The 23,015-nt window shown below is 36.4% G+C and overlaps 1 protein-coding gene across 3 annotated transcripts in view; it reads left to right on the top strand.

Annotated features, from left to right (window-relative positions):
- The window catches only part of RMDN2 (regulator of microtubule dynamics 2), a 67,358-nt gene that overhangs the window by 30,664 nt on the left and 13,679 nt on the right, over positions 1-23,015 (top strand). For all 3 annotated transcript variants that reach the window (XM_049696467.1, XM_049696466.1, XM_049696468.1), the window contains 4 exons: positions 2,913-2,973; positions 8,677-8,752; positions 9,644-9,721; positions 18,225-18,323. In XM_049696467.1, the coding sequence (XP_049552424.1) occupies positions 2,913-2,973; positions 8,677-8,752; positions 9,644-9,721; positions 18,225-18,323 (314 nt within the window). The remainder of the gene's footprint in view (positions 1-2,912; positions 2,974-8,676; positions 8,753-9,643; positions 9,722-18,224; positions 18,324-23,015) is intronic.

Here is a 23,015-nt window from a genome sequence, read left to right as displayed (position 1 = left end):
ATTTCCAAGTTCCTTGAAATTACATTTCTTCCGCTTGTAGGTTTCTTTGCCAAGTGGCCTCTGTTCTTTAATTCTTAGTGGGAAGAGGATGGAAGGAATTCCCCTTCTTGTTCTTTACATATTCATCATCAGCCTTGTGGGGCAGTTTTTCTGTAGCAATCCTTCTTGCAGACCATAAACAAAATGGAATTCTAGGGAAGAGATTTATTAACTTGAAGGTAAATAAAAATTTAGCCAAAGAGAACAAACTAACTTATTTTTATATCTACTGAGAAAGAGTATATCTATGTAAACTGTTCCAACATCCATCAATATTAAATATATATTAAATAATGTTAAAATATATATTAAATGTATTTTTTTTCTTGAGCACCTCCCTGCCCTGGGCATTAAAGCTCCTCCTATATTAGGAGGTAGAAATATGATAGCAAAATAGACATGTTCTCAGACTGCAAGGAGCTTATGGCTTTGTGGGGAAGATAGTATTACTAAAATAATCCTACATATAAAGAAACACACTGAAGTAAGTTGTTAGTAAAGAAGAATGCGGCATATTAAGAGAGGGTATAACAGAAAGGAGGATATGATGGCGGGGGTGAACGTTGATGCAGGGAACTCTTTCTTCTGGAAGTAAGTCTCACGTAGTAAAATTACTTGGGATCTGTATTTTTAAATGGAGTGAGAGTTTAACTGAGTTAATGTATGAGATGGTGAAAATGGAGAAAGAAGTAGGCTGGAGGAAATCCAAATTCTCATACCCAAGTACAAGAAAGGAGCATGGATTGAGACAGGATATATTCAAAAAAGAGAAAAGTTTATAGTGTCAAAGAAAAAACAGTGACCCCTCAGATGTGTTCATGCAGTTATAGAAATAAATTTAACAGAATTCCTATTTTTTTATCCAAGAAATATTTATGAGAAATTTTATTTATTCAAAATATTTATTCGAAATCACCGTGTCTAGGAACAAAGTTAAAATGAGGGGTGAGGGAAGGAGAAAAGGAGGGACATGAATATGATCAAGACAGTGTTACACTAAGGAACTTACTGACAAGATCGATATGGAGACAGGCAATTGTAATTCAATGCACAGGTAGTAAGTGCCAGGCAAAGGTGATGGCAAAGAACACTGGAGCTGAGATATTGGAGACTGGAGTTGACGGGCATCGGCACCTAGTACAAGGGAGGAAGAGTGCTGTTATTGCTCATAACAGTAGATTTGAACTTGTATGCCGAGGGAAGACTGTATCACTGAAGAGTACAGAATTCTTTCCTAAACCTCCACCTGGGGTATACCATTATGCAGTACATCTGTGGACATGCTGTGCTTGATCATACTTGTCTTCCAAATAAAATATGAATCTTATATCTAAAAGAACATCATTGTAATTTTCAGAATTAAATGACTGATACAAATGCCACAAATAGATCACAGAATACAATTTTGTAAGGGAGATAGCTTTCCTTTCAGGCTGAAGCTGCATAAATGAGGCTGCAAAACCAATCTGTGTAGTACCCAGCTCCATTATATTCTCAGAGCGATGGAATCACCTCTGTGTTAAGCTTGTGGCAGTGCCCTAAAAGCTATTTTTGTTCATTTGGCAATGTAGGGAAAATGTTGATTTAGTTTTTAAAGTCTGTACATTTAAAAGTATTTATGTTTTTCGATCATTCATTACCAAATTACTAACTCTTTTAATATATGTCCACAATGTACTATCAGTTATTATTTTAAAATACTTCCTTTTAGTTTTTTTCCAGTTTATATAGATTTCTATACAGGGTAGTTCTCTTAATGGACAGAGCTATAAAGTACCACCTTAGCAAATTAACAAATAGGAGAATGATTTTAGAATAAAATATCTTTATTTATAAAAATTACCTAAACTAGTTATTTAGAAGAGCATTTTGTATTGGATAGTCTCTTCAAGCAAAAAAAAAAAAAAAAAAAATTAAAGCAGGGAAAAGGAGATGGTATAAAATAAAACAGCCACTTTTTGAGAAAGATTTTCAGAATGTGGTTTAGACCAGCGGTCCCCACCCTTTTTGGCACCAGGGACCGGTTTCGTGGAAGACAATTTTTCCCCCGGGGAGGGGGGGTGGTGGGGAGCGACGGGGAGCAGCAGATGAAGCATTGCCCACTTGCCCGCGGCTCACCTCCTGCTGTGTGGTCTGGTTCCTAACAGGCTGTGGACCAGTACCGGTCCACTGCCTGGGGGTTGGGTACCTCTGGGTTAGACAAACCTCTATCCAAAAATTAATGGGTTATTAAAAGTTATTCTAAAACTAAGTAAAATTATTTAGGGGAATTATTTATTTACTGAGCCTGCTCATTATTGTGAAAGATTAGACAAGAGCTCTGGGACATCTTCCCTTACCCCTTTAGATAGATTAGATGGAGTTGCTCTCTCCATTCTCTGTTATACTCTCTTTTTTACCTTGTATTTATTTTTTGCACATAATTCGTTTGTTTATATACCTACTGCCTACTGAAATGTGAATCCTTGGAAGTCAAGAACTATGTCTTATTTGACTTTTTATTCCCAGAGGCTCACATAATATGATACTTAGAAAGCACTCAGTAAATGTTGGTTGAGTTAATTACAATTTCTATTAACACTTCTAAATAATGATTGAATGACTTCTCTTGCACTTGGTTAAATCACTTAACCCAGTGAGTCTCAAACTTGAGCATACATCAGAATCACTAGAGGCTACTTAACACAGATTGCTGACTCTCAGAGTTTATGATCAAGTCCCTCATGTGGTCCAAAATTTGCTTTTCTAACAAGATTCCAGGTGATGGCTTCTGGTCTTGGGACCATACTTTGAGAACTACTGGCTTAAATTCAATAATTTACCTCCCACCAACTCAGATGAAGGTAATAAGTGTAAGTGCATTTATCTTTCAGGAAAGACATTAGGTGAAAAAGCTATTACTAGAGCACCCATGAATGGACATTGTCATCTATGGTAAGTACATAGAATTTATGCAGCCTTTAAAAAATTCTAATATGCCTCTTTATAAATTGCAATGGATTTTTAAAATTGACCCACTTAACATGTCACATTCACTAAAAAGAATATTTAGTATATAGCACAGTAACTGTTCTTGTTCTGTTTATTCTCATGTATTTTTCAGTATATATATTTTAAATATATTTAAGATAAACTTTCATTGAAGAATTCATAACTGAATCCACCAAGTCCAATAACTGTGCACATGATAAATTTAATTAAATCTAATTTCATATAACATTTTGTTTGAAAACAAATACTAAAGTGATGCCACATTTCTAAATGAAACGCAGAGAGAAGAATAAAACCACATCAGCCATTATACCTTGATGAGTAAAGGTATACAAATTCCACAAGTCAAAGGAAAGCCATTTCTAATATAAGAAAGCTCAAACAAAGGAAATCTAATTAGTTGGATGGGTATAGGTGGATATCCTTGGGACAAAAAAATTTATTCTTGAGTATGTTTTGTTTTGGATCCTTTGTATATTTACAATTATAAAACAGAAATAAGAAGAAAAATACTGTTTTTAATTAACACTTCATTTTACTCATAGTTGTATTTCTATAGCATTTCTTAGTTTCTTAGTTATTTTTTCTCCCCAGTAATATTGGTACTTTAGGTGCTAGGAAGACATAGTCATAAATTTATTTTTGACCCTTCTCTCAGACCTAGATTGTCAGAAATCCACCCCTCTTTGGGATTATTTTATTCTTCTGGGATAGTCTTAGGCAAATCTCTCTCAAAATGACTTCTTTTCTGCACGTCCACATTTGTCCTCCAGGAAATTCATTTTTGCCCCACCAACTCAAAAGTGCAAACGATTTTTCCAAAGCAGACCTGTTCCTTTGCACTGCCACCAGCAGGGGGAGCATCACTCACACACTCTCATCCTAAAACTTCCCTGGGCAGGAATCAGATAACATTTTTTATGTCCCCCAAACTCTAAAGGACATGCCAAAATAAGAATAGGTCTTTTGAAGCTGCCATCACTTAAAATGAGAAACAAGGCTACCCCCTTCCGTCTCGCATGAGAAGGTGAGAGGTGGAACCCAAGTACCGTAGTAGTTCTATTCGCAGAAATCCCCCTTCCAGGTCTCTCTCTGCTTCAGCGAACTCTTTGCCTTCTCTTATATAGCCTGGAGATGGGTGAAGGGCTAAGCCTGGCAGAACCTGTGAATCATTTCACTAATGTGTCATGCATGGGTAGTAGAGTGTCTTGCTTTAGGAGCCGGAGTATACCTAATAAAGTATTGTTCTGGGCCCTAGTGCCTCTGCCACAACTCTAGGAGAAAGCTAATTTTGCAAGTAACATCCTGGTAGGTATCTTTAAGGTCAGTTCTCCAGTATGTAAGGGTCTTGGCTATTATTTCTATAGCCAGCTTTACCTTCCTCACCTAATTTGCATAATACTGATAATAATAAATTAATGTGTTAAAGTACTTCTGTTCTTCCATTTTTAGTATAACTGTAATGAATTTATACTGATCAAGCTACACTTGCTTCATCTCTTTCGATAATGGAGATGTTTGGGTGTTGGTTAGCCAGATTTGGACGCAGAAAGAACACCGAAGCCCTACTCTTAACTCTGAGCCTCACCCTCCTCTTCCTCTGCTGTCCTCTTCCTTCTCCCATACAAACTTCTGCATCCATGGAGAATCACATGAAAAATGTACATTTGATGTTAACCCTCAATTTGAGGACACTTATCAGTGTGAACTTCCAAATTTCCATAAAGGAACAATGTTGAATCTTCTCTGAAGACTTCATAAGCACCTTAAACTTACCTTGTGAGGACAGATTATGCTTAACTCTTACTCAGTGGGCTTCCCAGCCTGTCTTCCACTAATCTGACCACTTCTCTTTTGTTCATCTTTTTTCACTTTTTGTTGTGTACTAATTGCCTTGTTTATAACTGTGGGATTTAACCGCGAGGGTGAATCTTATTCACAGACACACACAGAGTACTGATCCAATTGTGTTTCACATGATTTTTTATTCAGTATCAGTTTTTAATTAAAAAACAATTAAAGTCTGATCAGTTGCTAAAATTTAATAAATTCAAATGTCAATTTTTTAAATTTATTTCATTGAAGTATAGTTGATTTACAACGTTGTATTAATTTCTGTTGTACAGCAATGTGATTTTATCTTAATTCATAAAATATATTATGTACCTACTGAATACAAGAATTCTCATTCAATTAAATACAGTAGTAGAGGTTTAGGGTGATGAAAAAAGAGAAATTAAGATTTTGACTTGAGAAGCAATGTGTGAAATTTAGGTTAACTGATTCTATAATTAATTGTAATAAAATGTCATGAAAATGTCTTATCCTGCTGGAATTTTTTTCAGTATGTTACGACTTTTTTCTCATTCATTCAGCATAAATGACAAGACATGGCCTCTAGGCCAAATGCAGCTGCCTGCTTTTGTAAATAAAGTTTTATTGGAGCACAGCCACACCTGTGCATTTGTACATAGCAATGAAGTTGAGCAGTTGTAACAGAGACTCTCTGATCCCACAACCTTAAATGTTTCCTACCTGGCCCTGCAGCGAAAGTTTGCTGACCCATAGTTTACAGGGTTCTGTGATGGTTTATAAGCCTTCAGTTTGAAATAAAAGATGCAATCATTAGAAATAATTATCATAAAGCGTTGATATGGAGGGAATAATTGAAAAACAAATATTATTTTAAAGACTTGTTTTTCATCATCATCTTTTCCAAAATGAAATTGCTCTGTAACTTTCAGGCTACATAAGCTTTCTATATAATTCTGTTGTTTTTGTTGTACCAGCCTAAAATACTTCTAGAATCAAGAGAGCAGAATCACCAATGGATTTGCAGTTTGTTAGCCAAATAGGCCTGACCTTAATTATAAATAATGTCTTACATACTTGTTGTGCTCTACTGTTCACAAATTATATCCCCATGCCTTCTAGCATGTGATTCACAGAACAACCTGTTTCCATTTTACAGAAAGCAAGGCCGTCTGTGTGTGTGGTGCAGTATATGTGTGTCTGGTGTGGTGTTGTGATTAGTAACCAAGGGTCATACAATAAGTGGAAAAACAAAAACCAGATCTTATATTTGTATGTACTCAGTATTTCATCTATTATTTACTCTTCCTCTGCTTTTTCACAGTATAAATAGCATTGGTGCTAAATCAAAAATGCTACTAGGAAACTAATGGAGTTGTTTTAGTAGTTGTTTACTAGTTGTTGAGACAGGGATGTTTGTCAGTTATTAAAATATTCACTATAGATGCAAAGAAAATACAGAATTTTTATCAACACATAGTTAGAACAACCTCTAGATGGAGATAATAGACCATATTGTGTGTTAATTTTCTTCATAGTTCCCATCAATCTGAGAGTTTACAAAATAAAATTTTAAATTACATTTTCCAAGATAAACAGTGTGAAAAACAACATGTACATGCAGATATAGGTGGGATTGATTGCCAGAAAAGAAATGATGATCCTTTGAGGAAAAGTGGTTCAGGTAAACTTTGAATTTATGACATGTAGGAAGATAAATAATACTTTAGACTTGAAAGAAGCAGACTTCAAAATGATTATGAAAAACATAAGACTCTGGTGACAGATTATTTATAAGGGAAAATGTACATATTTCATATAATGGTTTTCTTAAGTCATGTTTTTTTCTTTTTCTTCACTCAGAGTAACTGGGAAAGAACATGCTGAGAGAGCTCTGTAAAAGCTAGAGATGTGCATAAGTTGTTCTGATTTTCAAAAAATAGAAGATTGATTCCACCACTATAGATCAGTGAACATAGAATCTTTTCTTTTGATTACAGCACAAATAGTTGGGTTTTCTGTGAGTGATGAAGTTCAAACAGACTCAACAGATTTTTCTAAAAATGTGAGATCTGTTTTTTCTTTGCTAGTAGATAGAGTAGGGAAATTGAGCTAATATATCTGGATTTAAGGAAGGCTTTAAGGCAAGTTCACTCATAATATTCTTGGGGACAAGATGTTAAAATATGGGCAAGGTTCTTTGTTACCCGTGCTGGCAGAAGGGTTTGAGCCTCCATCATTCAAAAGAATAACTGTTGACAATATCATGATTCTAGAGTTCCGGGTCTAGATCTTAGACACTAGTGTGTTCAGTGATTTTTTTCAGCGGGTGAAGATGTGGAAGGTATGATTATAAATGTTGCAAGTGATGCAAAATTAGGAAGAACAGGGTGTATGATGGATGACTATAGTAATTAAAAGATTTTCACATGTTGAAAGAGATACTGAACAAGGTGAATTAAGAGAGATAAATATGGAAGGAGGGATGGAGAGGAAAATGTCAAAATTTGAGGACGTGAGGGAAAAACAGATGGAAATTAGAATGAAGCATGGAGTTTAGTTAACAATAATATATTAATATTGGTTCATTTTGAAATTTTTCAATATTGTATATCAATATTAGTACAGTTGTGATAAATGTATTATAATAATTTAAGATAGTAATTTAAGTAGTATCTCCTAATCTAGGTAAGTTCTCAGATCATAATAAGTTGCTTTTGTCATAACTCTTGCTTCTACTGTTAGGAGATTATTGATTTTCTAATGAAAATTAAGAGGTCAAAGAAACTTATAACTGAAAAGTGGCCATTTTGTTGGTTGTGCATAAGTTGTGTGAATTATGTGATCTTTTGTGTTCAGGAATGGTCTAACTATTCCAAATTAAGAAAATTGTTCACTTCAGTTTTTTATTTGAAAGTTATGTGTATCTACAGAAACAATCAAGATAAATAACACCCAAAATTACATTTTTCATTTCAGTTATGACAGTGCAAGTGAAAATTAAGACCTACTTTTGAATTATTTAGGTAAATGAATATTTTACCTCAGACAGAAACACTCTGAATACTTCTGCACAGACAGAAACAGTCTGAATGTAAAAAGTAATATGTGCCCAATTTTTAGAGGAAGCAAGTTGCTGAACAAATACTGTGCCCAACTTTTAGAGGAAACAAGTTGCTGAACAAATATTATACATAATTTATAGTCAAATATTTATTTATGTAAATTTTATATTCCCAAGGGAAAAAAAGTAAAGAATCCATGGGATGCACTCTTCTAGTAATGACTGCAGTGTTTCCAAGGAAGGATTGAAGGACATGGGGAATTTTTGAAAAAACATATTCTAAAATTACCTTTGATTTTAGTATTTGTTTTTAGTCATGATATTTATTTTAATTTTCAAATGACATTAAGGGAGCCTTGAACTTTTTATTTTTATGAAAGAGAAGCAGGAATCTGTTGACACAATGTATTTTTCAGTTTAATACTTATGTGAATAGACTTTTCTGAGGGTCTCTTTGTGACTCTGATGTTGATGAAGGTGACGGCAGCAGCTAATCTTTCTTGGAACTCACTCCAGGCCAGACACTATTGTAAGCGATTACGTTTTAGATATTTTACCCTCATAGCACACATATGAGATAGATGGTGTTAGTATCCCCAGGTATAGCTGAGGAAACTGGCCTCATGTTAATGTCAAACATTTGTTATTTATTCATCCATGTGAATACTTTTGTTAAATATTAATGAATGGTTTAGAGTTTTTTTTAATGTTAAATTTCATGGTATTTGATTAAAAGTTTACACAATGTCCACTGTTTTTATCCTTTTCAGGTATGCGGTTTTGTGTGGCTATGTATCTGAGTTTGAGGGCTTACAAAACAAAATTAACTACGGATATCGCTTCAAGGTATTTCTTGATATTAAAAATGTTTTACTCTAGCTGTATGTTCCATTCACAAGTATAAATCAAATTATTCAATAGACTTATCTCTAGGAATTTATCTTTTTTACTTAAATAAAATGACAGTCTTTAAATAGTACTGTGCCAAAAAAGAAACAAACTCTTTGGGTGATTAAGGATTATTATTATTATTATAGATCCTGAAGGAGGTCACATAGTAGATGAGTATTATTTTTTTAAAGGTAGAGGCTTAACCTTTTAGTCATGAGCACACTAACATCATAAACATGGCTGGCACTAATTAGTTAACATTTAATACATATTGATTTGCTGGTAGGAGTAGAATTCAATCTAGGGCTTAAATTTGCCATGATAGAGGAATAAAATAAGTAATGCACATACTCATTATTTATCATGTGCCTGTAGTTGTAATCATTCAGTAAATAACCCCTCAGGGTCAATAATTTTAGGAATGGGCAGAGAGTTCTTTGTTTTCCAGCTCCCTATAACCATTTGACAATGTCAGGGGAGTAGATTCTTCTATCACCTAGTTCTGCTATTCTTTTCTCCATTATACCCACATCAGATGACATTTGTAAGTTTGCCTCTCAATCAGTAAGTATTAGGTAGGCAAGTCATGGGCAGACAAAAATGTGACTTGGATGTTTTCTATTTTTAAGGTGACGTTTTCTGTAGCCTTATTTAATCATAATCACAGTTCTGGTTCTAGTTGTGAGCATTTTGATGATTGAGTTATTGAGAAGCTTAATTGTATCAATAATAAAGATTGAGGAGGGAGACAAAACAACATTATAAAGTCCCTTTGAATTTACTAGGCAGAGTTCTACTCAACACCACCTGAAACTTGGGAGATATTTCTTTTGGATTTTCTTTCAGGAGCATCTAGATAAAGCAATCGAATTTTTACCTGAAGAACCCTTTTTGTATTACCTCAAGGGAAGATACTGTTACACTGTAAGTTGAAAGCTTTTATCTGTAAAGCTTATTTGAATATATTCTGATTATATGATCTATTTTCAGTGACTTATTCTTTTATTGTTTTACCTAGTGCCTACTATAGAGAAAATGAGGAAATCAGTACATATTTTGAGTTTATAAATTTATATATTTTATAATTATATACTGAATTACACACAATATATGATTTTATAAATGCATGTATTTTTTTCTTTACTGCCTTTCCATTTCCCCTTGCGGCAGTCACACTGTCTCCCTTTAAATGTGCTTTCTCTCAGATGGTGACCAGCCACCAGTATCCATGCCCCCTGTATTGGTGCACTGCTCTGTTTTGTGGGAGAACTTTTTTCCTTTATCAGAGTTTATTACGCATAAATTATGTGCTTGCTGTCCTTTTCTTCAAGAAACTTTATTTAGAAGGGGACATAAGACATATAGAAATAAATAAAGGCAGCTGGTGAGTCTAAGACCCAATGTGTTAAATGACACCTGTTTATGGAAAGTTAACAGAATGTGAAAATATATCATAACAGCTACATTAAAAAATTATCCTGAAGAGAACTGCTCTTTCTGAATGAGAAAATTGGGATAGGCAAAATAGGAAGCTTTTTAATTGTGGCTTGTAGAGGATTAGGGATGAAGCAGGAGGTTTGCTTTTACTGAACACCTGCTATATATGTCAGATGTGCATTTTATATTTTATATTTCTTATCACATTTCATCCTTTTAACAACCCTGTAAGCAGTTTTTATTATGCCAGTTTTAAATCTGAGTCTTCATGAAGGTAGGGGACTTCCCTAAGATTTAAAAACCATTGACCCAACCTCATGAGTCTGGAACTTGAATGTACACTATACAGTTAGGCTTAAAAAGCCCAAGAAGGAAATTTAAATTCCAAATGGAACCTGATCTTCATGCCATAGACAAATGGTAGAAGGTAATACTAATCTTTCCTGGAGGATTGTACTATCACACACAAGCCGTAGAACATTCTTGCAGAGTTGAGCTCACAGTGAAAAATAATAGAATATATACAAAGAAACAAGCCATAATAGATGATAGTCAAAAGAAACAAAAAGAGAACAGAAGTAGATCTGAAAGGACTTCAGATTTTGGAAACATGGAATACAGAATATTAAACAGCTACCTACATAATGTGTTTTTAAAACTAAAATGAATTAGGGGAAAAATGGGTGAGGAGCATGAGACTACAAAAATGACCAGGTAGATTTCAAACAATGGAACAATTTTTGATATAAAAAGTATATTATTTGTCATTAAAAGAAAACTCAATGGAAAGATTTGGTAGTAGATAGGCCCCACTAAAGAGAAAATTAACAAACTTTAAGACAAATCAGAAAATGTTGCCTGGAAGCAGCACAGAGGAACAAAGAGATAGAAAATATGAAGGAGAGATAAAAAGACATGGAAGGGAAGTAAGGATACCACGTAGTGGTGAATTTTTATCTCCTTCTTTTGGTAATTAATAGAACAAAAGACAAAAAAAGCATGTAAAAAATATGTAAAACATTGATTGGAGCCTTACATTTAATAACCTTGATCTAATAAAATAGATGAAAATATGTATCTAGCCATTAGAGGATACACATTTTCAAGCATATGTTGAATGTTTACAAAACTGACCATATATGAGGTCATGAAGCAAGTCTTAATAAATTTCAAAGAATTGATATCCTGTAGGTTTTCTGATCATAATGCAATTGTAATAGAAATTCAGAAACAAAACAGCTTAAAAACCATAAATCTTGAATTAGAAATAATAGGACATGACAATAAAATAAGATGCCATTTTATACCTACTCATTTGATAAAATTTTAAATTATCAGCATGAGATGTAAAAATATGGAGCAACAGGAATTCTTACATTGTTGTGGGAACACAAATCAGCACAACCATCTCGGAAATAATTGGGTATTATCTCTGAAATTTGATTGTCTACCATATGACAATGGTGCCTACCCTAGAGAAACTCTTGCAAATGTGCTTTAGAAGGCATGTACAAGAATGCCTTTAGCAGTCTTGTTTCTAAGAGCAAAAAATGGAAAAGTCCCAAATATCCACTGAAAAAAGAGTGGATGGCTGAACCAAGATGGCGGAGTAGAAGGACGTGCTCTCACTCCCTCTTGTGAGAACACCAGAATCACAACTAGCTGCTGGACAATGATCAACAGGAAGACACTGGAACTCACCAGAAAAGATACCCCACATCCAAAGACAAAGGAGAAGCCACAATGAGAATGTATGAGGGGCGCAATCACAGTAAAATCAAATCCCATAACTGCTGGGTGGGTGACTCAGAGACTGGAGAACACTTATACCACAGAAGTCCACCCACTGGAGTTAAGGTTCTGAGCCCCACGTCAGGCTTCCCAACCTGGGGGTCCAGCAATGAGAGGAGGAATTCCTAGAGAATCAGACTTTGAAGGCTAGTGGGATTTGATTGCAGGACTTCAACAGGACTGGGGGAAACAGAGACTCCACTCTTGAAGGACACACACAAAGTACTGTGCGCATCAGGACCCAGGGGAAGGAGCAGTGACCCCAGGGGAGACTGAACCAGACCTACCTGCTAGTGTTGGAGGGTCTCCTGCAGAGGCGGGGGGGTGGTGGTGGCTGTGGCTCACCGTGGGGACAAGGACACTGGCAGCAGAAGTTCTGAGAAGTACTCCTTGGCATGAGCCCTCCCAGAGTCTGCCATTAGCCCCACCAAACAGCCCAGGTAGGCTCCAATGTTGGGTTGCCTCAGGCCAAACAACCAAGTGGGAGGGAACCCAGCCCCACCCAGCAGCAGTCAAGCTTATTAAAGTTTTACTGAGCTCTGCCCACCAGAGAAACAGTCAGCTCTACCCACCAGCAGTCCCTCCCATCAGGAAACTTGCACAAGCCTCTTAGATAGCCTCATCCACCAGAGGACAGACAGCAGAAGCAAGAAGAACTACAATCCTGCAGCCTGTGAGAAAAAACTACACTCACAGAAAGATAGACAAGATAAAAAGGCAGAGGGCTAGGTACCAGATGAAGGAACAAGATAAAACCCCAGAAAACAAACTAAATGAAGTGGAGATAGGCAACCTTCCAGAAAAATAATTCAGAATAATGATAGTGAAGGTGATCCAGGACCCCGGAAAAAGAATGGAGGCAAAGGTTGAGAAGATGCAAGAAATGTTTAACACAGACCTAGAAGAATTAAAGAACAAACAAACAGAGATGAACAATGCAATAACTGAAATGAAAACTACACTAGAAGGAATCAATAACAGAATAACTGAGGCAGAAGAACGGATAAGTGACCTGGAAGACAGGATGGTGGAATTCACTGCTGCGGAACAGAATAAAGAAAAAAGAATGAAAAGAAATGAAGGCAGCCTAAGAAATCTCTGGAACAACATTAAACGCAACAACATTCGCACTATAGGGGTCCCAGAAGGAGAGGAGAGAGAGAAAGGACCAGAGAAAATATTTGAAGAGATTATAGTCGAAAACTTCCCTAATATGGGAAAGGAAATAGCCACCCAAGGCCAGGAAGCATAGAGTCCCATACAGGATAAACCCAAGGAGAAACATGACGAGACACATAGTAATCAAATTGGCAAAAATTAAAGACAAAAATTATTGAAAGCAGCAAGGGAAAAACAACAAATAACATACAAGGGAACTCCCATAATGTTAACAGCTGATTTCTCAGCAGAAACTCTACAAGCCAGAAGGGAGTGGCATGATATACTTAAAGTGATGAAAGGGAAGAACCTACAATCAAAATTACTCTACCTGGCAAGGATCTCATTCAGATTCAAGGGAGAAATCAAAAGCTTTACAGACAAGCAAAAGCTAAGAGAATTCAGCACCACCAAACCAGCTCTACAACAAATGCTACAGGAACTTCTCTAAGTGGGAAACACAGTCTAAAATAGACTTTAAAATAAAGAATGTTACAAGAGACAAGGAAGGACACTACATAATGATCAAGGGATCAATCCAAGAAGAAGATATAATAATTATAAATATATATGCACCCAACATAGGAGCACCTCAATACATAAGGCAACTGCTAACAGCTATAAAGAGGAAATCGACAGTAACACAATAATAGTGGGGGACTTTAACACCTCACTTCATTTGGACAGATCATCCAAAATGAAAATAAATAAGGAAACAGAAGCTTTAAATGACACAATAGACCAGATAGGTTTAATTGATATTTATAGGACATTCCATACAAAAACAGCAGATTACACTCTTCTCAAGTGTACATGGAACATTCTCCAGGATAGATCACATCTTGGGTCACAAATCAAGCCTCAGTAAATTTAAGAAAATTGAAATCATGTCAACCATCTTTTCTGACCACAATGCTATGAGATTAGAAATCAATTACAGGGAAAAACACGTAAAAAACACAAACACATGGAGGCTAAACAATACGTTACTAAATAACCAAGCGATCACTGAAGAAATCAAAGAGGAAATCAAAAAATACCTACAGACAAATGACTGAAAACACGACGATCCAAAACCTATGGGATGCTGCAAAAGCAGGTCTAAGAGGGAAGTTTAGAGCTATACAAGCCTACCTCAAGAAACAAGAAAAATCTCAAATAAACAATCTAACCTTACACCTAAAGGAACTAGAGAAAGAAGAACAAACAAAATCCAAAGTTTGCAGAACGAAAGAAATCATAAAGATCAGAGCAGAAATAAATGAAATAGAAACAAAGAAAACAATAGCAAAGATCAATAAAACTAAAAGCTGGTTCTTTGAGAAGATAAACAAAATTGATAAACCATTAGCCAGACTCATCAAGAAAAAGAGGGAGAGGACCCAAATCAATAAAATTAGAAATGAAAAAGAAGTTACAACAGACACCGCAGAAATACAAAGCATCCTGAGAGACTACTACAAGCAACTCTATACCAATAAAATGGACAACCTGGAAGAAATGGACAAATTCTCAGAAAGGTATAACCTTCCAAGACTGAACAAGGAAGAAATAGAAAATATGAACAGACCAATCACAAGTAATGAAATTGAAACTGTGATTAAAAATCTTCCAACAAACAAAAGTCCAGGACCAGATGGCCTCACAGGTGAATTCTGTCAAACATTTAGAGAAGAGCTAACACCCATCCTTCTCAAACTCTTCCAAAAACTTGCGGAGGAAGGAACACTCCCAAACTCATTCTATGAGGCCACCATCACCCTGATACCAAAACCAGACAAAGGTACTACAAAAAAAGAAAATTACAGACCAATATCACTGATGAATATAGATGCAAAAATCCTCAACGAAATACTAGCAAACAGAATCCAACAACACATTAAAAGGATCATACACCATGATCAAGTGGGATTTATCCCAGAGATGCAAGGATTCTTCAATATATGCAAATCAATCAATGTGATACACCATATTAGCAAATTGAAGAATAAAAAACATATGATCATCTCAATAGATGCAGAAAAAGCTTTTGACAAAATTCAACACCCATTTCTGATAAAAACTCTCCAGAAAGTGGGCATAGAGGGAACCTACCTCAACATAATAAAGGCCATATACTACAAACCCACAGCAAACATCATTCTCAATGGTGAAAAACTGAAAGCATTTACTCTAAGATCAGGAAGAAGACAAGGATGTCCACTCTCACCACTCTTATTCAACATAGTTTTGGAAGTCCTAGCCACGACAATCAGAGAAGAAAAAGAAATAAAAGGAATACAAATTGGAAAATTTTTTTTCCAATTTTTGCACTTTTGCAGATGTCACTTTTGCAGATGACATGATACTATACATAGAGAATCGTAAAGATGCCACCAGAAAACTACTAGAGTTAATCAATGAATTTGGTAAAGTTGCAGGATGCAAAATTAATGCACAGAAATCTCTTGCTTCCTATACACTAATGATGAAAAATCTGAAAGAGAAATTAAGGAAACAATCCCATTTACCACTGCAACAAAAAGAATAAAATACCTAGGAATAAACCTACCTAGGGAGACAAAAGACCTATATGCAGAAGCTAAGACACTGATGAAAGAAATTAAAGATGATACCAACAGATGAAGAGATATACCATGTTCTTGGATTGGAAGAATCAATATTGTGAAAATGACTATACTACCCAAAGCAATCTACAGATTCAATGCAATCCCTATCAAATTACCAATGGCATTTTTTATGGAACTAGAACAAAAAATCTTAAAATTTGTATGGAGACACAAAAGACCCTGAAGAGCCAAAGCAGTCTTGAGGGAAAAAAACAGAGCTGGAGGAATCAGACTCCCTGACTTCAGACTATACTACAAAGCTACAGTAATCAAGACAATATGGTACTGGCACAAAAACAGAAACATAGATCAATGGAACAAGATAGAAAGCCCAGAGATAAACCCACGTACCTACAGTCAACTAATATATGACAAAGGAGGCAAGGATATACAATGGAGAAAATACAGTCTCTTCAATAAGTGGTGCTGAGAAAACCGGACAGCTACATGTAAAAGAATGGAATTAGAACACTCCCTAACACCATACACAAAAATAAACTCAAAATAGATTAGAGACCTAAATGTAAGACCGGACACTATAAAACTCTTAGAGGAAAACATAGGAAGAACACTCTTTGACATAAATCACAGCAAGATCTTTTTTGATCCACCTCCTAGAGTAATGGAAATAAAAACAAAAGTAAACAAATGGGACCTAAAGGAACTTCAAAGCTTTTGCACAGCAAAGGAAACCATAAACAAGACGAAAATACAACCCTCAGAACGGGAGAAAATATTTGCAAACGAATCAACAGACAAAGGATTAATCTCCAAAATATATAAACAGCTCATGCAGCTCAATATTAAAAAAACAAACAACCCAATCCAAAAAATGGGCAGAAGACCTAAATAGACAACTCTGGAATATCTCAGAGTTGTTTAAGTGACTGAACTTCAGTTACTCTCATCAATCTGGATGATATCTTAAAACTATAATGCTAAGTGAAAACAATAAGTCAAAGAAGGAAATAAACAACATATCTTTTTTTTCAAGTTCAAAAAAAGAAAAATAAGCATAGCAATAAATTAACATTATACAGAAAAGCGAGGGAATAATTTGGGGGGATCGTATTTTCTTTGAAGTATAGTTGACTTACAATATTATCTTAGTTTCAGGTGTAGAACGTAGTGAACATAGTTTTTATAGATTATACCCCATTGAAAGTTATAAAATATTGGCTATGTTCCCTGTGCTGTACAGTGTATCCGTGTAGCTTATTTATGTTATATATAGTAGTTTGTACCTCTTTTCTTTTTTTATTGAGCTAAAGTTGATGTACAATATTATGTCAGTTTCAGGTGTACAAGATAGTAATTCACAATTTTTAAAGGTTACACTCCATGTATAGTTATTATAAAATATTGATGGAATAATTTTTTTTAAATAGAGGTTAATGGCTACCTAGAACCCTAGAAGATGGGATTAGGAAGGAAGACACTTGATGGCATTGGGAGAGCATAGTACCCTTTTAAGAATTCATTTCTGAATCTTTTTAAAAAATATTTAATTAATTAATTAATTTGGTTGCACTGGGTCTTAGTTGTGGCCAGCAGGCTCCTTAGTTGCAACTCTCAGGCTCCTCAGTTGTGGCTCACCAGCTTCTTAGTTGTAGCACGTGTGCTCCTTAGTTGCGGCTCGCTGGCTCCTTAGGTGCAGCACCTGGACTCCTTAGTTGTGGCAGGTGGGCTCCTCAGTTGTGGTTCACCAGGTCCTTAGTTGTGGCATGAGAACTCTTAGTTGCGGCATGCATGTGGGATCTAGTTCCCTGACCAGGAATCAAAGCTGGACCCCCTGCATTGGAAGTGTGGAGTCTTAACCACTGTACCACCAGGGAAGTCCCCTGAATCCTTTTAATCTTTTATGTTATATATCTATTATTCATATTTGGGAAAAGTGAAAAAATTTAAAAAGAAAGCAAAAAACAAATGGTAATATGAGGTTTAATTTTGGTGTTCATCGGGTTTAAAAAAAATTATCCTGAGTTATAAATATTTATACCGGGCCCTCACTGTACACTCCTCGTGGGTTAAGAATCCTCGTTCTGTTTACATTTCTGAGATGCTGCATTCTGGGTCAGGTTGGCAGCATGGAAAAGGTGGCAAGAGAGCAAAGGTAGGGTCTTGTAGCTACTACACCCTGTGCAAAGAAATACTATGCGTCATCTCAGGATCAAGAAGCACATGAACAAAGAGGATCAGCGTTAATCCCCACCCCCACCCCATTTTTCCCTCATTGGACACAAACCTTATGAGTATTTCAAATTGGTTTGGTAACCAATGCTTTTAGAGCTCACAGTTTGTTAGAATTATGAAAAAAGGAAGGCAAAATATTAATACCATAAAGGTGATATCTCACACTCATCTAACTGGGGAGAGATTATTCATTCAAAAGGTGAACAACTTTCTAAGAGTGATTTGCTCTATATTTGCAGGTCTCAAAACTGAGCTGGATTGAGAAAAAAATGGCTGCTACTCTGTTTGGGAAAATACCATCTGCAACTGTACAAGAAGCTTTGCAAAATTTCCTTAAGGTACATTTTGTCTATCCATTATTTCAGTGTCAAACTGGCTCCTATCTGCACCAGGCTCTCCTACTCTTGCTGTCAAGGAAATCTTTCTCTTCTCCATTTGTTGATTTCTAACTGTAAGCCCAGATTGAGTCCTCATTTTGGCATGTCCAAACTACTTCTTAGATCATAGTTATTCCCTAGGTCCTGGGTGTGGCAGCCCTTACTGCCAAATCCAGTGTAGCTTTCCAGGTCGTGTGAATATGTGCAAAAGCATTCATGCCCTGATTATTAGACTTGGTCCTAAATACTCCTCATTATCCTAATGTAGAACCAGTTTCATCTTAAAGAACTAAGAGTTTCCAAGAAGGGGAGTTATTTAAAAAGTCACTCTATGAATCGCAGACAGTTCTATGGAACATTTGTGGGGCATCAGACCAAACCAGTATTTTCATTCCTGTCTTAAAATGTACAATTGCTATGCTGATAAAACTCTAAATAGTAATGTGTGTGTATGCGCACATGAAAATGTGTGATACATCCACCCATTTAACCAACTTCCTATTGGGCTAATCTCATCTTTCTCTGGAACCAATTATGGAATCTTATAGATACTAAGATTTTTTTTCTTTCACCACCTGCCTACTTCAGGTTTGTAACAATGTAGACAAAACCAGGCTCTGATTTTGGTAACTGTCCAACATATTGTACAGGCTAATATTTTTTGTTATATTTTAGGGATTGATTTTGTAGAACTGAGAGAGAGTTTAGAGATCATATAATCTAAGATGGCAAATATGTTGCATTGCACTTCTCTGAACAGTGAAAAAATAAGTATTCTAAAATCAAGCATGAGCCCAATGGAAAAAAGTATGGGAATACAAGTACAAGGGCTGCAGGTTTCTTATTTTTTATTTAGTGTGATCTTTTTTGTTTTATAACAAAACAAGACCTCAGGAATGTAATTTCTTCCAGTGTCACACAATGGCAGGTCAAAAATAGGAGTGCATTATCATCACTTCACCTTTTTTCTACCATTGAGAATTAGTTCTCCCATGTTAAATTTTACAAGAATAGAGATCATGGTGCATTTAAGATAAATGATTTATAAAAGGTGCTATGTTCATTAGCAAAAAATTTATTTGAATTTGAAACCCATTTTTTCATAGTATCAAAGTTATAACTGGAGGGTCAGGTTTTCAGGACACTGCACGAAAGTTCTTAAGGTGCTTATGCACCTGAAGTATTACACAGATAAAAGTAGTAAGAGGCACAATAATGTAGGGTAAGATTGCAAACTCTAGAACCAGAGCACCTGGTTAAATCCCAGTTCTACTTCTTACTGGCTGATTAACACTGAGCAAGTACTTAATCTCTCTCTCTCTCTCAATTTAATCGATAACATGGAGGTTATAGTTGTTGTTGTGAAGTTGTTGTGAACAACCCTTCATAGTGTTGTTGTGAAGGTTAAATGAGTTAATACAAGCAAATTGCTTAGAGAATGCCCAGCAACTCATAAGTGCTCAATAAAAGCTCACAGAGTTTTAACTTCATTAAAATGTAAATACCTTGGCAGACCATCTTTGCGACCTCACCATTTAGTTATGACTTGGATTGTCTGAAATGCATTCCATGGTGTTTGACAAGAGGGCGAGAAGGCATCAGGAATGCTTCTCCCCGTATTTACTGCAACACCTGAGGGTATGAGGAGACTAAGGCGTGGAGGAACTAAGAAATCTAGGACGGAGAGGAGTGGAAAAGGAAGCAGCACATACCTGGGATCCCACACCCCAGGAGAGTCTGCAACCCCCTGGTCCCAATAGGGAGTCACGTCATTGGAACCCAGACTGTAGAACTTCTGCACCCACTCCATGCCTCCAAAGAGGGTTCACAGGAATGAGTCCCCAGAGCCATCCAGTTCAGTCCTGTAGCGATCAAGAGCACTGGCTTTGGAATCAGACAGTTTGAGACCCGAACCTTTTCCTATATGTATGACATGGGCATGTTTATTTCTCCCAGTCATAAATTTTTCATCTGTAAAGTAGGCATGCATAATAATACCTACTTTATCTGGTTTTTGTGAAAATTACATAAAATAATGCATGTAATTTTCTTGGCCCAGGGTCTAGCACATTAAATGCACTAACTGAAAATAAATGTTGTTATTAGTTTGCTCATATAACAGGTGAAATCTGGTCCTCCACAGTCTCAAAGCATCTAGGGAGGTGGTTTTAGACCAGGAGTCATCTGTGAATCCCCTGCTGGAATTTTTTCAAGCTATAGCATGCTTCCCACCTCATCCAAAATTATGGCATGATTCCCTCGGTCAGTGGTTTTTAACCTTGTCTATACCTTAGAATCATCTGGAGAGCTTTAAAAAACGCCAGCCCAGGCCACAACCCAGACTAATTATTTCAGAATCTCTGAATATATTAAGGTATAGTTTATATACAATCAAATTTACCCATTTTCTGTGGAGTTCAGTGAAATTTGACAGATTGATATACTCGCATATCCATCTCCATTTCAAGATATAGAACATTTCCGTCGCCCTCAAGAGCTGTCCTTGCCCCTTTGCTGTCAGTTACCCCTGCCTCGTGCCCCAGGCAACCACTGATCTGTTTTCTGTCACTATAGCTTAGTTTTGCCTATTCGAAAATTTCGTATTAATGGAATCTTCGAGTTTGTACTTTGTGTGTGTCTGGCTTCTTTTGCTCAGCATAATGTTTTGAGCTGCAGTCATTCTACTGAGGGTATCTGTAGTTCCTTTTGTTTGCCTAGTAATGTTCTATCATATGGATATACCACAATTTGCTCATGCATTTACCTACTGGTGGATGTTTTCATTGTTCCCGGCTTGGGGCTGTTATGAATAAAGCTTCTGTGAACATTCATTTGCAAGCTTTTGTGTAGACATGTTTTAAATTTTCTTGGATAAATACCTAGGAGTGGAATTGTGGGGTCATATGGTAAGGGTTTTTAAAGCTTGATCAGCATTTTTAAAGTTCTCAAGGTCCTTCATGTGCAGCCCATGGCATGGTTAAGAACCACTGGATCGGTGTGTGTAGTAAATGACAGGTGGGGCAATGTTGGCTACCCTGATGTCACTCACTGTTTGCAGTCACATGATCCCTGAGTCTTCCTTAGTGGTTCCACCAGCTGCAGAGCTGTCTTCTGTGCCTTGATATGACAGAGGGCTGCTGCACGAGGTTATGAGGTGTTTTAAAAACAAAGCTAATTTATTCAGCAATGTTTATTAAGCACATACCTAGTCCAAATGAAGGGAACACAGAAATGACCAACACAGCTCCTGCCTCCAGGGAACTTGGACAACCAACACGAAGTAAACAGGTACAGTATTCTCTGCCAGGTGTTGTGATAGTGTTATAAGAGCATAGCTAGAAACTGCCCCTTAATCAGAACATTCTGTTGAGTAACACTACCTTCCTTGTTACTCAGCTAAGGCCTTTGGCAAAGGTCAGGATCTGCTCCGTTTTAGGACTTAGGTGTTGTTAGTAGCCTGCCTATGTTCCTTTGGACTTTTTTTTTTTTTAACCATGAGTACAAAAAGAGATGTTCTGATTTATGATCATTCTGGTTAATTTGACATAAGTGTTAAGGTGTATATGCAGAATTAAAACTCCAACATTAAAGAAATAAGAAGCTGCTGTGTGCATATGTTGGGGCAAGTTATCTAGATAGGATTTGTTCAGAACTGGGGCAACTACTGGACATAGAAGGTACAATCGAATAAAGTTTACTCTAGGTCCTTTTTTTTTCTTCCACTTATATTTAAGTATAATTGGCATGCAGCACTGTATAAGTTTAAGGTGTACAGCATAATGATGTGACTTACATACATCACGAAATGATTATCACAGTAAGTTTAGTGAACATCAGTCATCTCATGTAGACACAAAATTAAAGAAATAGAAAAAAAATATTTTCCTTGTTAATTATATTGATCCTGTTGCACATTACATCCCTAGTACTATGTATCTTATAACTGGAAGTTATAACTTTTGGCTGCCTTCATCCAATTCCTCTCCCCTCCCAACACCCTCACCCCCACCTCTGGTAACCACAAATCTGATCTCTTTTTCTATGAGTTTGTTTGTTTGTTTTTGAAGCATAATTGACTTGCTACACTATGTTAGTTCCCGGTGCACAACATAGTGATTCGATATTTCTATACGTTTCAAAATGATCACCACGTTAAGTCTAGTTACCATCTGTCACCATACAAAGATATTACATAATTATTAACTATATTCCCCACACCATACATTTCATACCTGTGACTTATTTATTTTGTAAATATACAAAAATTGTATTAGTGTGGCTCGAGAAATGCACTTAGTAAACTCAGAGAGTTACAATGGAAATAACCGGACAAGTAGAGAGGAAGTGGGAGGACCAGAACCCATCAGCACCATGGATGGCTCTATAGGACTTTCAAGACTCTGGCCAGGACTGGACTTCCTTCAGTCTGTCCGCAGCCTTGCTGTTTCACTAGCAGGTTCTAGGCCAGATCCACACACTGTTCATCTGCTCGGTCTGAAAGAGGTACACCCAGTCTGGCTTCCCAACCCAAGAGATTTTGTCCTCCTCTTCCTCCCAGGACCCTTCTCTTTGGGGTTCTGTAGAGAGTAAATGGCCTTTACAAGGGATGTGCTCCTGTAAGGTGCTGGAACCCTCCTCAGCACCCTGGGTCTT

Source organism: Orcinus orca, chromosome 13 (assembly GCF_937001465.1).
Source record: "Orcinus orca chromosome 13, mOrcOrc1.1, whole genome shotgun sequence".
Lineage (NCBI taxonomy): Eukaryota > Metazoa > Chordata > Mammalia > Artiodactyla > Delphinidae > Orcinus > Orcinus orca.
The sequence above is the reverse complement of the archived record's forward strand: the minus strand, read 5'-3'. Positions and strand labels throughout refer to the sequence as shown.